At 35.8% G+C, this 18480-nt stretch overlaps 1 protein-coding gene and 1 non-coding gene across 4 annotated transcripts in view; both read right to left on the bottom strand.

Annotated features, from left to right (window-relative positions):
- LOC110455840 (cell wall protein PRY3-like) overlaps positions 1-18087 on the bottom strand; it is a 56609-nt gene extending 38522 nt beyond the window's left edge. For 2 of the 3 annotated variants that reach the window (XM_021506243.1, XM_021506244.1), the window contains exon 1: positions 8497-9498. In XM_021506243.1, coding sequence (XP_021361918.1) covers positions 8497-9249 — 753 coding nt within the window. In that variant the 5' untranslated portion in view covers positions 9250-9498. Of the gene's footprint in view, positions 1-8496; positions 9499-15993 lie in introns of those variants that run through there. The other variant, XM_021506245.1, reaches the window with a different exon arrangement.
- On the bottom strand, positions 5031-5146 carry Trnal-caa. Its single transcript has 2 exons — positions 5109-5146; positions 5031-5076 (listed from the first exon to the last, which is right to left on the bottom strand). It is a non-coding gene; the product is annotated as a tRNA-Leu (tRNA).
- Positions 18088-18480: the final 393 nt, after the last annotated feature.

Below are 18480 nucleotides of genomic sequence, written 5' to 3'. Positions count from 1 at the left end.
AAAATTGACGATGTTTTTCAACAACAAAAACGAAAGTGTCTCATAGTTCCTGCCGCTTCATATTTCAGCCACTTTAGATGTTATTAAAGCTTTGATCTGCAGTATACGTTTATTAAGACGATGGTAATTGTAAGAAGTGCATTACCAATTCTAAGGCGAATCTTATCTCTAACGTCATTTCCACAATACAATTATCACAGTGAATCTCTTCTAATCTGCAGACACTACGCTTGGTCGAACGTATTGCCAGAATTTTACCGTCAATCAAAAACTGCGATATTGCTGTAACGTAACGGTCGAGAGGGCCACATCCACCCAATGACCTTGCTCAAAGAATAACTTGTCAGTTAGGCAGTATGTTTCTCTCAAACCTTTTTTCGGCTACTGTATGACTAGGGTTGTCAACAGTTAGCCGGTTAACCGGTTACCAAAATCAATAACCGAATAGTCGGACAGTATTAATTTACCCCATGGGAGGCCCCTTGTTTACCAGACGTCAATTACCCCATAGGGAGCCCCTTGTTTCCCAGACGTTATTTACCCCATAGGGAGCCCCTTGTCTACCAGACGTTGTCTATTGATGAGACCAATATCGAGTTGTTCCTATAATGTTTTGTTTTTGTACTTGATAATAAAGATTGACAAAGATATGCCGTATTTCTTGGAACAACTACCCGGATTCCCTCTAGACGAACAGTAAAAAAAAACTCTATTATTCTTTACAATACACCTGTTCCAGTGTCTTTTGGTTTTTTGTATTTAAATACAGCGTGCTTCCTATTATTGTCACGAGTAAATTAACATGCTATCGGGGGCATACACACAGTCCTGTCATTTCAATTAAGATTATGATAAGAATGTATAACGTCATGGAATGAAGGATAGGGTTTCCAAATGCTGAAAATCCCAACGATTGGATTTCCATTTCCTGCATTTAGAACATGAAAAGGTGTCGTTGTTGTTTTTTCTCTCATCCCAATCACCATAATAAGCTGAAACCATGAAAAGGCGTCCTGACTGGCAATCTTATTGAAAATATCAACCTTTCATAAAATTGGGTGTTATTTTATTGGACAGTTTCATGACCAGTATTGTAGGAATAGGAACATGCTGCACGAGGTTTTTTTGAAAATGGATAAAATCCAAGGCTTGCAGAGAATGAGGCATCAATTTGGATATATCAAGTGTGGCATTGCTCTTCCTTTCACTCTCCTTACCAAAACCACGAATGGGCGTTTTGAGACTTACTATAGTGTGTCAATAACAAATTCTTATCAACCCTACATCGTGGTCAGCAACATATAGCATACCGAATTTCGCAAAACGTATTTTTGACAGAAATATTCACAATATCTCTCTAAATAGAACGATAGTTGACCTATTTTAGCTATTACGTCCACAGGGGCTCGCTTTCGGGATACTATTATACACATTCTTAAACCTTATCAAAATTGAGGGTACCGAGGTATTAAAAAAAATCAATTAGTTTTATATCCTCAATTTGTATAAGGTATTCGAATGTGTATAAAAGTATCCCGAAACCGATCCCCTGTGATCACGTCGTTATTTCCCACATTTTGGCTCGGAATGTTCTCGATTTTATAATGTCGCGCCATCTTTGTCACATTGTGACGTCACCCATTGCAATGGACGTTACAATACAGTAATTTCCTACGTTATTCTCCGTGCCTGGACTAGTCTGTCATAGACACTCACGAATAGGGAAACAATTGTTATTATTGATTTTAAAACATATTTAGAAAACTCTCTAAGTATTGCGCACTTAATTCAACGAAATGTAATTATATATAAGACATATCATATAATAACGATATTTCAATTATATACATAGAATTAAATGGCTCATTCCCCGAACACCAATTCTGGAGAATTCAAAGGAAGGTGTTTATATAGGAAATCATTTGAAGTTTAGTTATAGCCTGTTTCAACTAAGAATGTCAACTCATTTTGTAGATATGATACTAAAGTCAATAATAAAATGGATAACAAGTTTTTATTTCCTACATATAACTGTAATACACATTTAACACAGAACTAAGTAATAGAAAATAATCATCAAATATTATTTTTTACATTATATGGAAAAGAAAAATAACATTGCATTATATGAAAATCAAAATTAATTTATTTAAGCCACATTGATACTAATGTCAGCAATAAACTAGAGTTTCTATTCCTACATATAACAGTAATACACATTGAATACTTGCTTTCTTGGCATAAATTACATAAATCACATTGTTGGATTCCAATTATTTTAAATAATGATTAAGTGGAAGTATTCTTGAAAGAAGCCTGAAAGTGACCCATTCAATGCTAGTTTTGAGTCCATATATGAAGTTTTCTAAATCAATCATTTTGAGTCCACCCTCACTATAGTCTTGAACAATTGTTGAGCGTTTTATTCTATCAATTGGTGATTGCCAGACAAGATTATATTATTATTTTTTGTTCAATGATTGAATTATGTCCTTACTTGGAGTAGGGAGAGATATAAACAGGTGATTCATTTTTGCATTGATAAGAGATTTAAGAACAGTTATTCTCCTTAGAGGTATTAAAATTCATCTTGACTATTGATGTAACTTGCAATCTATAATACTAACAATTTTGTTGAAATTTACAGTAACCATGTCTTCTAAATTGACAGAGCAATCAATCCCAAGTAAGATAAATTTGGTTGTTCCCCATTTTAGTTTTATTCAGTATTTACTTTTAACCCTGATATTTTAGCATATTTATATCATATAAAGATTTTGTGCCATTTTAGATAACGGATGTGTCATCAGCGAACCGTTAGAGCCCGTGTTCTTTATTTTTATGTTTATGCCCTAAAGTTTTTATTGTTTTTTACCATGATAGCTAATATTTCAACTACCAAAAGAAATAAGTAAGATGATACCGGATCCGCTTGTCTACAAACCCTTTTTATGCCTACAAAGTTGGGTTAAAAAAACATTCTGTATGATAGCCGAGGAAGTATTTGTATTAAAACATAACAGATAATAATATCAAACTGAAGATACACAAGTTAAACACAATTCATAGAAATCTGAAAATAAGTACAAGTTTAACTAATATATGACAATAATTATAAGAGAATTCACACAAATCTGAAAATACAAGTTTAACTAATATATCATAATAAATATATGACTGATTCTGAAAACTGTTCTAAATATTAACTATTATTTTGCAATTATTAGCAGTTATTGATTATCTGATTACTTATCAGAAGTTGATTTACTTGTGCAATTTACCTGTACACCATTTCTGCAATAGACTATAACTCACTATCATCACAACTGGCCACCTATGTAAACGTGATTTTAAGCAGGGATGGTGTTCGTGGAAGACCCCAATCAAATACGGCATTTTACATTAATTTTTATATAAGATATATCATATAGGTTGATTGAATCAATATCACAAAGAAGTTGGCTTGTCATTTAAAGACAGGGCGTCGACAAGCTGTCGTGTTGTATACTCCACCAGACAAGATCCCGTAGGGAAACGTGTCTATGTCACAGTCAATAGCATTATCTGACCACTATCAATTGGTTTTCCTTGTCCGGTGCTGACCACTTGACGTAAGGTTAGCCTACCAGGCGACGGTGAGGGGAGGGACCGGAGAGAGGAGATTAAAAGACGGTCGATATTGGTATTAAATTGTAATACAGAGTTTCACCATTATTTATTAGATCTATTCGAGAGAATTCGGAAGATGTGTCCTGTGTTCACGATAGGCGTTAATGAAGTTTCACTGACAATAAACTAGTAACGCTTGTTATCTGTTTAATCATTTGAAAATATAATAAGCGGGTGCATGTAGTATTTTTAACAAAACCAAGGAAAATACAGCGTATAGGGATTCTGAAACAAGACAGAAACTGTGAGATATTAAATAATATTCAATTCTAATATCCCATTTTCTATCTCTACTTTCCCTCGTGAACCTCCTTACAAAATGTCTTCGATGGTAACTTAGCAACGATATCTCCGACCTATTTCCGGTTGTATAGACTCCGATAAATAAAGGCTAGCCGTAATGAATAAATAGATGCCAATGGGATGTGGAGTTCTTTATGCAACTTTGTGTCATGTCAAAGGGACATAACTCAATATTTTGAGTTAAAGAAAAAAGAAGAAGAAGGTTCCGATATTCTGACAGTGTATCTTACGCTGTTATAGTTAACTTCACTTTAATTAAATATTATAATCATTGCTTGCAACCCTTTTATTAAAATTTTGCCATGAAATTTTGAATTCTATCAACATGTTTAACCGAATATCTATCACAGTATGACATATATCAATATAGTTTTCTAACATAGAGTGAAGACATCTCTTTGGTTATGACCTATCAGAAATTTACCTTCTCTTCACTTCCTTCTATGGGGAATTAATAGCGTAATATGTGGCACCATATTCTAAAGACGTCATTCTTGACAACAAGGCGGCGGCCATTTTGAATTGGCTACACAAACATATTATATTGTATATACATTTCACTCGTTTTGCAGAATAAACCGATATTTCTCACTCTTGCCATACTCGTGGCTTACCTACCCTATTGTACATGTAGACCTACCTTTAAATATCATCTTTATCTTAATTAGCATTTCAATTCTTAATTGTTGTAATTGTGCCGTCACTCTATTGGCAATGTACAATCAAATAACGTTATGAGAAACATGGAAACTGATTCCTGAACTTCGATGACACACATTGATATGCAAGAGAGTATTCGGTATTGATGTCTTGTGCTAGTACGGAATATTCTACTGTCGGTTCCTTTGTAATATGTAATATGAAATATATTATTTGTCCGGAAACTGCATACATCTTATTTTTGCATTATATGACTCCAAAATATAAAAAAAAAACATAGGTATTTTTATGTTTTCATTACTTTGTCGAAACTGGTCTCATACAGTATAAGTGTTGAAAAAGATATCCTATGTGTAATTGGAAAATAAATGGGGGGAAAAAAGAAAAGAAAATAACAGTGTCAGAAGTGGGATTCGAACCCACGCCCACATACGTGGACCAGAACACTCGCTCACTAGTCAGTGAGAAGACTTAGCCTTGAGTCTGGCGCCTTAGACCGCTCGGCCATCCTGACATATTCGCAGACCCGCAAAATATCATTTTATTTCCATAAGATTTTTTTTTATCTAGCAATTAATATAGAATAATTAAAATAGTACTCTTATCATTAATAAGGAATGAATAATTTAGAGTTATTTATCATACATATCATACATATATTTTTAATACCTGCTCTCGTGTATTAAATGAATAATGTAATTGATTTGAATATTTTTTATGGTTTTTTTTTAATTAAAAGCATATTCTTCTGGTATATTAAATAACGTTTTATTAAAATTAAATAACCATTTGTTATTTCATTACAGAACCTACGTCAAAGTATATATCTTCAATATAGCTCTTGAAAGAAGCAAGAGTAATCTCCCCTTGTACTATATGAAGGTGGTGCTCAGTGATATTTCTTGTTGTTTCGTTATCAATATCGTATTTCTAACTTTGAAGACGTGACATTACTTTAATTTGACCAGAGACGTATACGTCTCTGATTTGACTTAGATATAAATGGCGAGATTACTCTTCCGGAACAGTGAGTCTTTTTTTTCCCTCACCATTTACTTACTTTTGTGATTATTATTGCCTGGTTTCATCGCTTTGGAATCAAATTACGGTTTTATTTACGCTTTGGTTTTCTCTTATTTTTGTATTTGTTTTAGCTTTTCTTTTTTTAAATACGTTTTTCTTCTTTTCTATCATAGTTCCCTCCCCTTGTACAAGGAAACACTTGGCACGATGTGAAATGGTAAAAAAGTCAACGGACATAAATACGGTGACCACGGCCGGATGCATCCGATGAAAATGAATAAAATCGACATATATTTGTGACGTAAAACTAGTGTCAGATCATTTTACTGATTCTGATAAGAACGGGACTCTTTCAGTTCAGCTATGAACGATTAAACTCTCCGAACAGGTATTGCCACACATCGTACATTTATAGGTAGCTTAACAGATATGTTAACAAACAGAAGACACAACTAAATACTTGTTGGTGTCGGAAGTGAGATTCAAACCATGCACTCTCATCAATATGAACCAGAACACTTGTCTCTCATTGGTAGAAGGCTGTGTCCCGGTATGTTATATAATACTTGTCTCTTATGGTAGAAGGCTGTGTCCAGGTATATTATATAACACTTGTCTCTCATTGGTAGAAGGCTGTGTCCCGATATGTTATATAATACTTGTCTCTCATTGGTACTAGGCTATGTCCCTGTATGTTATACAATACTTGTCTCTCATTGGTACTAGGCTATGTCCCGGTATATTATATAACACTTGTCTCTCATTGGTAGAAGGCTGTGTCCCGATATGTTATATAATACTTGTCTCCCATTGGTACTAGGCTATGTCCCGGTATGTTATATAATACTTGTCTCTCATTGGTACTAGGCTATGTCCCTGTATGTTATACAATACTTGTCTCTCATTGGTACTAGGCTATGTCCCGGGATGTTATATAATACTTGTCTCTCATTGGTAGAAGGCTGGGTCCCGGAATATTATATAACACTTGTCTCTTATGGTAGAAGGCTGTGTCCCGGTATGTTATATAATACTTGTCTCTTATGGTAGAAGGCTGTGTCCCGGTATATTATATAATACTTGTCTCTCATTGGTACTAGGCTGTGTCCAGGTATATTATATAACACTTGTCTCTCATTGGTAGAAGGCTGTGTCCCGGTATGTTATATAATACTTGTCCCTTATGGTAGAAGGCTGTGTCCCGGTATATTATATAATACTTGTCTCTCATTGGTACTAGGCTGTGTCCCGGTATGTTATATAATACTTGTCCCTTATGGTAGAAGGCTGTGTCCCGGTATATTATATAACTCTTGTCTCTCATTGGTACTAGGCTGTGTCCCGGTATGTTATGTAATACTTGTCTCTCATTGGTAGAAGGCTGTGTCGCGGTATATTATATAACACTTGTCTCTTATGGTAGAAGGCTGTGTCCAGGTATATTATATAACACTTGTCTCTCATTGGTAGAAGGCTGTGTCCCGATATGTTATATAATACTTGTCTCTTATGGTAGAAGGCTGTGTCCAGGCATATTATATAACACTTGTCTCTCATTGGTACTAGGCTGTGTCCCGGTATGTTATGTAATACTTGTCTCTCATTGGTACTAGGCTATGTCCCGGTATATTATATAACACTTGTCTATCATTGGTAGAAGGCTGTGTCCCGGTATGTTATATAATACTTGTCTCTCATTGGTAGAAGGCTGTGTCCCGGTATATTATATAACACTTGTCTCTTATGGTAGAAGGCTGTGTCCAGGTATATTATATAACACTTGTCTCTCATTGGTACTAGGCTGTGTCCCGGGATGTTATATAATACTTGTCTCTCATTGGTAGAAGGCTGTGTCCCGGTATGTTATATAATACTTGTCTCTCATTGGTACTAGGCTATGTCCCGGTATATTATATAACACTTGGCTATGCTGACATATATTGGAATACAGAATCATTTCCGACCTCATTTTTTCTATGTGACACTGTATGTTCATCACATGTGAATGTCTTTAATAATCTCTACACGCATACGCTCACTGTCAGTTATATTTAAGCTCGCATTGCACGGTTGCCAGTGGGTTGGAATGTTGGCCAGCATACGCCCGGCCGGAATGTGACTATGTCCTTAAGAAAGCAATTCATATTTATTGTGTATTGCATATGTATAAACAGTAATATAAAATGGTATGGGCTGGTATCACTACTACTGTGACGCATTATTCAAGTGGTATGACATTAAAACGTGCTGATGGAAATACTGACCAATAGCAAGTGGATAACCTCTACAACCTGCAACACATACACACGCATGTAGAGGTAATAGAGGGGTTCGCGTTATTAGCACTTGAGAATAACTCCACAGCATGGATTGTATTGAGTAAACGTGTCTGTCATCGCCTGAATGTTGAACGTATTGGAGAAATTTTCATGATATTTTTGTATACAAAGTAATATCGTAATGTCACTTGCAACTTTTAAAATATCTTCTAAAATATCATATGGTAATGAATGCGTTTCATGGCAAGTGTCAGGCGAAGGTTCTGATCCATGTAAACGGCTGTGGGTTCGAATCTACAAAAAACTTTTCCAACTGTTTTCTCTTCTTTTTTTATTAGACGCCCTATTCTTAATCCTTGCTTAGAATACAGGTATGTAAAATTTTGTTGATGAGAATAGTTTATAAAACTGGTACATATAATTTTTGTGTGAAATATTCCGGTATCTTTATTTGATTCCATTTTCTTTTCTGACTTTTTAAAATGAATACTACGTACATAGCATAGCATTTGTTTTTCATCGTAAAACAATTCAAGTTGTGAAATTATCTAAAGTGCCCTACCTGAGGTCGTTGCCATGACAACTTCGTCGGATTTAAATTTCGCTCCTTCCTTATTGGATCTTTCACCCATGTTTGTCTGGTATTTTGCTCTGACGTAGAATACCCGGATACACATTTTTGCGCAGGTTTCCGTGTTGTATCATTTAAGTTTTTAAAGTTATGACCCTGCCTTTCCGGAGTATTGGAATCAGAATTAAACTTTTTTTTGCAATCTTTCACAGAAACTGATGATAAAGGTCTACCATACGCATGCCCCTTAGGTTTTACTAAACAAGAATCGAGGCCAGATACGGAAGGTTTATCACAATACGATGAAGAAACCGTTTGTCTATTGGAAGCAGCATACCCTGCTCCAAACGGTCTATCCGAATGTCCGTCATTGCTACGAAGTTGATAAGTTTTTTGTCCCGCTGATTCCTTTACCCAAGATGGCCGGATTGTGAAATCAGATTTATTTTTATTTGCAATGATCGTATTTGTACCGCCTCTTGCACTAGTGTTGACAATTTGCAAAGGTTCCTTTTCCTTTGATTTAATCCAAGATGGTTGTCCGCTAGCTTCCGGTTTATTCGGACGTACCACTAAAGGGACACTTCTTGAATCCCTTCCACGGTAGCTTGTTACTGACCCCTCCTTACCGGGTGTGACCAAAACCGCTGTCTGTTTGTCCGGATTAATGGCCAGCCGGACTTCACCAAAGTCAGGACGAGAGGACCGACTGTCAGTTTTTACCACATACTTTGACGAATACATCGTTTGGTTTCCGACAACACTCAACCCGCCAGGTTATTCAAGCCGTACTAAAACATCACAATCAACGTTTCAAAATCCGACATTACAAGTTCCTGTTCGTTATTTACGCTCGCCAAGGATGGAATTGTAATTGTGACAAAATTAACACGAAACCACATCTATCCATGTGTAAACAAATAACGGAAACTTAATGTTAGTCATTGGTGTTGTCACGTGCTTCGCTGAAGTGTTCATACTTCCTGTTTTGTCAAGTACCGGTTCGAGTGATAATGTGAATACGTTACACACTAAAATAACGATACATGTATATTCGTGATAGATACAGTGTACAGGCTTCCGTGAGAGCGTTTGTCATTGGCTAACTTAAAAATGAACTTTGACCTTCAGACATTATTACTGTTACTCCTTTAGGTTTTTTGTTATACCTGTTGTACAGGTAACCGATTGTCTGTCAGAGTGATGCGGTTTTTCATAAACAAATGGCGTTTATACGAGAGTCATTAATTTGCACTACAACTTACCACAAACGCAATTTTCGGTCAATTCCGGCAACTATCTCGGTCGATTTCGGCAGACATAGCCATATATTGTTTTCGAATACGTGTTGCAAGTAAAGTGTATCTACTAGAAACGATGATCTTTTCGCCCCGCCATGTTTTCGCCTTCTGCGAATCCCCCTGTGTTAATATTCCTACATAAATTTATACATACAATTTACTAGTTCTGCTTCAATTGTAACTCAGCAGCATAACGTATCTACATCCGAAAAAAAAGTCAAATTAAAATGAAGAAGAAAATTTTCAGTAAATCGTTTAAATACAAATCTTACTTTATTATTCCTTTAGCCCCTTTTAATTTATTCCTGAACATATACAATGCATGGTATATACAAATGAAACTTGTTATCAACAACGATTCGGAAACAGGTACTAAACACTGATACCATCTCGGTGTCGCTTGAATGAGATCTTTTTGGTAGATAACTATCCCTACATAGTGTTGTAATCGTATACAATATTTCGTATCACTTTATCATTGAATGTAAATCATTTAACTGAAAGTAGATAGTAATCACAATGTAATGATATCATACACTCGGATAAATGTTTGATAAAGTTGATTATGTTCTAGAAATGTTTTATACGATTTAGTTGAATGCCACGGGAAACAGTGGTCCACTGCAAGGTCAAAAGCGACGGTGTTTAACATTTCTGGCTCGTCGCCAAATTACGTTTTAATGTGTGACGTAAGTTATCGGTATTATATTCATTAGTTTGCGCTCTATAATGTCCCGAAAACGGAAACACAGCGAAGATTTCGGGTCCATATCACAAGATGGTTATTTCGTTGTCAAGGCGATTGAACAATACAAGACGAATATCACAATTAAGATCAACCGTTTTTTTAGACGATAAGAAATTTCATCAATACAATATGAAAAAATGTATTCAATCAATTCATTTGTCAGTATTTGAGGTAAAAGACGGAAGTCAATCTGCTTGTATAGTTTTAAAACAAATTACCATTGTAATTCTGTGTGGTATTTTTTTAACTTTTGTTTCGCGTTAATAAGTTAGACAGGTCGACTGTAGAAGAACACCAAAGTATCTTACACAAAGTCGTAGTAGGAACGTAAAATGGACGGAACAAGGAGATAGTATTGACAAAAGGAAAGACTTACTCGAAGAACACATATGTTACAGAAGGGTAGCCGTCTTCTGAGTGAATGAAGACACCTAGCATGTAATTCTTGGCAAATCCGAATAATGCCACGTTCTCCAAGTGAGAACCGGCTTGATGATGCGGCAACCACAAGGCACAATAAAAGAATACGCAAAACTGTCTATATACTTATCATAGAGGGAGTATAGACTTATAATGAGATTTTGATGGCGTCCAAAAAATGTGTCAATGGTCATCTTCAATGTTTTTTTATCCTTGCATTTGTCGTATTTTTCATAAAATATTTTTTTTTATATTTGTTTGCAAACATACATGTATGTCGCCAGTTGCTTTTATTAGATACTCTGTCTGTAGAATCATCAATGCCTTTCTTGGTGGTCTTAGAGGATTGTCCACGTTCTTTCATAATGATGGACCTGTTACGTTTATCCCATTCTGAATGCGTATCCAATTCAGCATTCTCTAATTTAACTAATTGTCTTGATATGGATTTAATTATGATATTCGAAATCTCATTCCAGTTGATGGTAGAAGTCTCGCAATACTTTGGACTTTCAGGAAAATCTCTCATAGTATCATATTATTGATACTATTTAAATCACCTTGGTTGATGACATAATGCCATTTACCGATATCTCTTCCAATTTTGATATAAGGTGTCGCGTATAGCATTAGAAGACCGCTAGTCTGCGATTGTTCTGACCCCATCATCACACTTAAGACATATTAAAGATAAGTTCCTTCTTATACCTGGATGGTTTCATCCCTGCTTCAAATGCAGATCCGTAGATGCTACATTACTTTCATCCAATGCGCGTGTGCATTGTGAAAATCCTCGATTAGTTGTATTGGTGATATTTTGGAAACATAATCAGAATATTTTAAGCGTCTCAATATGTTTCTGAAGACTTTCAACTCGGAACAATATTCCTTATATTCGAACATTGAAGCAATTGAAGGTCTAAATTGTAATGCACGCTCTTTTCAACAAAGTTCAATGAAAACCTTATGAAATAAAAATACACTGTTAAATAACTAGTTCCATTGAGTAACTCGAGTAATGAGAGTAGCGTGGTGCAGGCAGACCACAAGGAAGTGCGATATGTTCTATAGCATAATCCTATCCCTATTTCTATATTTAGCTTGGACCAAGATCAGTTGAAAAGTATTCACCGTACATGCATTGCGTTTATGACATGTTAAGATTATTTAATTCTTTCAAAGTTTCTTATTAAACAATACAATTCCTATATGGTGTTTGACTCATTTTGATCCTCAAGTCATTTCGTTATATAAGAAATAAACGTTAAATTTCCTCTCAGCAATAGTTGTTTGAGGAATACCTCGTCAAAATGCCTTGCAGACAATATGTATCACCTCTAATGAAGCCAAAAGTGAGGTATTGCCAAACACGGCGCTAGCAAATGGAAGGTATTGGTTTTGTTTGGTTTGGAAGTGAAGAGAAAAATAAATATATCAAATACTCCAATGGGTGCTGCAGATTACTTTTGATCGCTTTTGTGTCCCTAAGTAAAGGGCACCAAAGCAAGTACCAGGGCTCGATCCTTGGACCGCTCTTATTTTTAGTATATGTAAATGATATAAATGTAGGCATTTCATCTGACATTAACTTATTCGCTGACGACACATCTCTCTCATCAATCATAAATAGCAACGAATCAGTAAATAAACTAAACGACGACTTAACTACTCTGTCTCAGTGGGCATAGCGATGGCTTGTCACATTTAACGCACTAAAAACTGAATTTGTTATTTTCTCTAAAAAAAGATTTGTTAATAAACCGAACCTCCTGCTTAACAACATTCCGATTAAACATGTAATTAACCATAAACATCTTGGCATAATTCTATCGGGTAACCTCAGCTGGCATTTTCATATTTCAGAAATTGTAGCCAAAGCAAACAGAATACTAAATATCTTACAAGCATTAGCTTATATTATCCCACGTTCTTGTCTTGAAACACTATATAAAACTATGGTAAGATCGGTTATGGAATATGGCAATATTTTATTTGATAACTGCAGTCAGCAAGAGTCTGACCTTATTGAAAGTGTTCAGCGTAGGGCGGCATTAATATGCACAGGCGGTTATAAGGTTACCAAATATACTAAACTGCTGGGTGAATTGGGATGGGAAAAACTAAGTGAGAGACGAAAAAATTGCAGACTTAAAATGTTATTTAAAATTAAGCATGATCTATGTCCGCCATACTTGAAAACTATTTGTCCAATTCAGAGTCATCGAACACAAAACTACAACTTTAGAAATTCTAATACTATTCTTCCTATCCTGTCAAGAAAATCTTTCTATCACCAATCCTTCTTTCCAAAATCAATACGAGACTGGAACAACCTACCTGAAGCATTGAGAAATAGCTCTTCACTAACGTCTTTCTCTCTAGCACTGTCAAATCTATCCATTCCACAAACAAACTCTTTATATGCATATGGACATGGGAAAGGAAAATTCAATCACTCTAGAATAAGAATGGGACTTAGTGCTTTAAACAGACATATATACTCTTACAATTTAACTACTAACAAATTCTGTGACTTCTGCGCGAACTCCTCCGAAGATGAAATTCATTTCTTTTTACTTTGTCCAAAATATAACCGAATCCGTTCCAATATGCTCCGTGCTGTTTGTCATATATTTGCTCATAATATCAATTCCAACCTTATTGTAGAGCTCATGCCAAATGTTCTTGTCAAAATAATTTTATGTGGATTAGAAACTCTAAACGAAATTGAGAACAAAACATTATTTGACCATGTTGTTGAATATATCGTAAATTCAAACACATTCTCTCTCTCTCTCTCTCTCTCTCTCTCTCTCTCTCTGTGTGTGTATGTGTGTGTGTGTGTGTGTAATGTGTGTATGTGTGAGTGCAAGTGTGTTCGACATTTGAACGTCTATTGTGTAATTGTACATATTGTATGTTTTATATATGTTGAGGAGAGCATTTAGTAGCCTTCGGGCTGTTTATAATGCTCGTAAAATAAATAAAGAATTAAATTAAGTACCTGATTCTGTGATATACAATACATGCCTTAGTAATAAAAAAAAACAACATCTTATTAAGGACTGGGAGACTGACTAGTACGTCGCGGTATTGAGGACTTCCTATAAGAACTGCAACAGAACCTGTTTCTAACAATTGAAGTGCCATGGTTTGAATGTTTGTGACTCTAGAAACTGTCGGACCTACCAGACCAGAGACTGTGTTGCATAGGCCTAATGTTGTATGTCCAACAAGGATAGTTTGATCGCTTTGGTGTGACGTCATTGAACAGTGTTTTGCCTGAAAACCTGAAAACGTTGCTTATATTTATAGTACTGATTTTTTTAGTTTATACGAACGTCATCCTTATTCAAAAATAAGGGTGAAGAGCATTTTAATGTCGGGAAAAAAATTAGATCTTCTAAAATCACGTTAGCTGAATATCGTCCTGAAATTGTTTTACTCCTCTGCTCTTTTTTGCTTACTAGGTATTTTTAAGCAGGGTGGTCGGGTGGCGCAGTGGGCAGCGCACTTCCCTTTCACCAAGACGGCCGGTTTCCTCCCGCAATATAAGACCCCTGCACGCTAACATCTTGGCCAACAAGAGGGATTAATATAAGTTGTAAAAACTTGTTTCATAACGTTGTAAAATAAATAAAGTGTAAAGAAAACAATGTATTGATTTTAATCATCGCAAAGAACTCGTATGAAACTATGTGGCCAACAAATATGTCACAGATATCGCAATTCACATCTGTTAAGCCTTTTCCGTTTAGGTCCTTGTAGATGTTTTATATTAATCCCGTATATTTGTTTACTCAACGTCATCCCATGGCTACAGCAGAGCACGACTGGACACCAATACTTAAAGTATCCTATTAATTATTTCTAAATATTGAACGTTTGACTCCGAATTCGACCGTGTTTTAAGACGCCGAGGTCATTGAAACATCAGCTATTTATATTTCTCAAGGTTTGTGGGTTTTAAATGTCTATATTTGACAGCAGTAAATAGTCCTTTTCAGCGCCATTACATTAATACATTAATTGTGTTGACTGCTTACGGCTACGAGTCTATATGTTACCTGTCGACGCCTAGATAGCTCTGATGTACACCTGTACATTTACTTGTGTATATTTTCCTCTGTACATGTGTGTTTATGTTGGAAGCGGTTTACCCACCTTCTCTTTTTTAAGTTTTCATGCACATGCGATAGTTTGACGTTATCCTTATTTCACACTGCTGCATGTTGGAATACGGGTCTTTATAACAACATCACGTTGCTTCTCCATTCTTTAGCCAAACCTTTAGGTAGCATAAGAATTTGTGATTGATTTTAATTAAATACATCTATTGTGTTGTTTTCTTGACTAATAGCATATATATATATATATATATATATATATTTCTTTGTGAAAGGGAAACTTCATTCTGTGCTTCCCTACAAAGTGGCCAGTACAATTTTATTATACTGAATTAGACTTATGACACATATTAAAATTGTGTATGCTTAATCGCCATTGTTTTCGTCTGATTAAGTCGCTTCAACTGAACTAAGGTATGATTTTTCCGAACTGATATTAAAGATCCCGCATGAAGGAATGATAATCGTGGAAACTCGAGCATGATAGATAAACACGACGATTTATTTTGAATCAATATAATCCAATCGGATACACAGTTGTACTTATTAGGTAAACACTACAGTGTATCGCCCCTCACAATTACCACATTTCAACCATTTATCATTGCTCTAGATCATGTATCAGTTTCAGTGATTTGGGGGGGGGGGACAGTCTACTTTACCAACAAATAGGAGGTCAACGATTGAAAACAGTTGGTTATTGCATCATAGATATATTTAAAAGTGCTACAAATGAAATTTATGCACGAATGAAATATTCAAATAACGTTAATTACTTAATAACTTTCATTCCCACATTAAAAAAGACGGTCCCGAGTGTATAGCGCAACATCTCTGATAACCTTATTATCGTATCAAACAAAACGTAAATCGAAGGACGAGGCTGACTCACCGTACATGGCTGACCCGACCACCGGCCGTTCTGGGAGAGATAGTACTTCTTCCTACACCACGTGACCCCCGGGTCCCACAGCCAGGGTGGTACCTCCATATCTACCATAGTAACACACGTTCGACACATGGTAGGGTACGTTCTCTGCACTGTCCTAGGTCACACTGTTATATATATACTAGTACTTCTGTTGGTGTTTTTCCCGTTTTAATTGCTGCCCTACAGCCTCAGTGTCGTATGGTTGATGTTGCTGTTGGTCCTTACACGTGCGTTGCAGTTCATGTATGACGTTAAAAGGAAAGCCTCTTGAATATATATGTGTTGCTGATTTAACAGACAACGTAATAACTATTGCTACTGTCAATGAACCTACTAAATGCTGTCGTCCCTATTTCTATTGTTATAGTTTTAGTTTAGATATACTATCATAGCCCTTACTATTATGTTAGTTCTTTACACTGTCAGCACTGTTTCGGCTGTATGTTGCTTGATTAAGATTTCCCTGGTGGGTATAACACTATTAATATTCCACTGGAAATAGCACATCCGTGTGTTGAATAGTTTATCCATTCAATACATCACATTACTTACTCCTCAGTTTGAAAGGACACTAATTGATTTAGTCTCAAGGTCACATGGATATTTGTGTGTAACTATATTCCATCATCTGTTCGAATCATTATTGTGTACGCTTCATCCGAACACATCAACATAATCCTCTAAATGACGGTTGTTTTTACACTCGCCATTCTAGAATGTAATGAGTTTGTGTGTATTCAATCAAACACTCAAGTTAATACGACAGGTAGAAGGGATTTGTGCGTAGTGTTTAGCACATACGCCTGTCCGGGAGCAAAGTATCAGAGTTTATTTTCACAGATACATATAGCGCAGGTAAATCAAACAATTACAGAACGTTTATGGACGATCGCTTAACAATACACAGGTTTGACACACATTGTCGTCAAATGCTTACACACCGTAGCACAAACTGTTCATATTGTTAATAATACACAAACAGGTCATGGTTGACATGAACCGTGGAAAGTCTGATATTCATTAAACGTGAACGGCGTTTCTCCACAGGTGTATTTCACAGGTGTAACTTAAATTTGCTCATAAACGTCTCCGAGTCACCGAGTGCTGATATGTTCTTACCAATGTCAATACAATCATCTTAAAGGAGAAGCGATACGGCTGACACATCATTATGATCAACAGTAAAATACATATCACCAATCGTCAATCATCCAATACTAGCAAAATGACATATGTCATAAACAGGTTTATAAATCCAGGTAAAAAATGTACGCGCTTAAGACTACAAAATACTGTCTTTAAAAGTTTGGATTACTTCCATGTCGACCATTACTCACGCCCTTTCAAACAAAAGTATGATTCCTTGGTAAAGGCAAATATTGCAATGGATGCTATTTAGGAAAAGATGTCATCACCGTTTTCAGGCACCAGTACTGTATGTACTCCTTACAGGAGACTTCATACCGCTAATCACCTTAAAGTAAACGATAATTGGGTCATACGATCCTGGATACATCCATGTTGTCCGAGAGTACAGATATCAGTGAAACCTTCTTACAGGTTAACATCACATAAATATGTTACGATGCTAGATGCTTGAAATTATGACACCATATCCCGTTAGCATGTGAAGATACGTATGGCTTCATGTTGTCCAACAGCACATATTCAAGTAGCAACTAGTATTATTATAGATTAAACAGTAATCCATGAAATATATTTGCCATATCCTGTTAGCATATTGAGAAAATTGTAGTCAAATCAATGTTTTCTTCCAGTACAGAATCCAAGGTTAGGACAAAGTCACACCTCTAATGAATGCAGTTTGACATCAAGGTATCCTTCGTTCTAAGTTGGTGGTCACAGACAATATCGCAACCTACATATAAACCCGTGAACGTTGTAAATAACTGTTAACAGAGAGTTAACACGTTTGTCCAGTCCTGTCGTCGCGTGAGAATGAAGAGCAGAAGATGACATGTTCAGTTTAAATCTGCCATTGCGTGTTACATCCAAAATCATCTGTGCAGGCACATATCACTTTATGACGTTGTGCCACATACATGCATACAGGTAAATGTAAATTTCAGCTGTGTTTAAATCAGATTTGAACTATATTAAAACGACAGCGGTTTGATTTATGAACTTTAAGGGTTAGAGTTCAACTAAAACTTTACCATAACCGGTAAAGCTTGATTTCACGTAGTAAAGAAACACATAGAAGTAACCCTACCTCTCATATACATGTTCATACACAGGTAAATATAAACAGAAGTACAAAACCACATTTCAACTCTGTGTAAATCACATGCTTTAATCATCAACAGGAAATAAGACTTACTTAAAAGTGCAATACATTTTACAGGTAAAATCACCTGGAGCTTTAAATTTACAAAAAAAAAAGATTAAAGTGAGGACCTCATGAACCTACGCCAACGCAGTATGTGT

Source organism: Mizuhopecten yessoensis, unplaced genomic scaffold (genome assembly GCF_002113885.1).
Source record: "Mizuhopecten yessoensis strain PY_sf001 unplaced genomic scaffold, ASM211388v2 scaffold8387, whole genome shotgun sequence".
Lineage (NCBI taxonomy): Eukaryota > Metazoa > Mollusca > Bivalvia > Pectinida > Pectinidae > Mizuhopecten > Mizuhopecten yessoensis.
The sequence above is the reverse complement of the archived record's forward strand: the minus strand, read 5'-3'. Positions and strand labels throughout refer to the sequence as shown.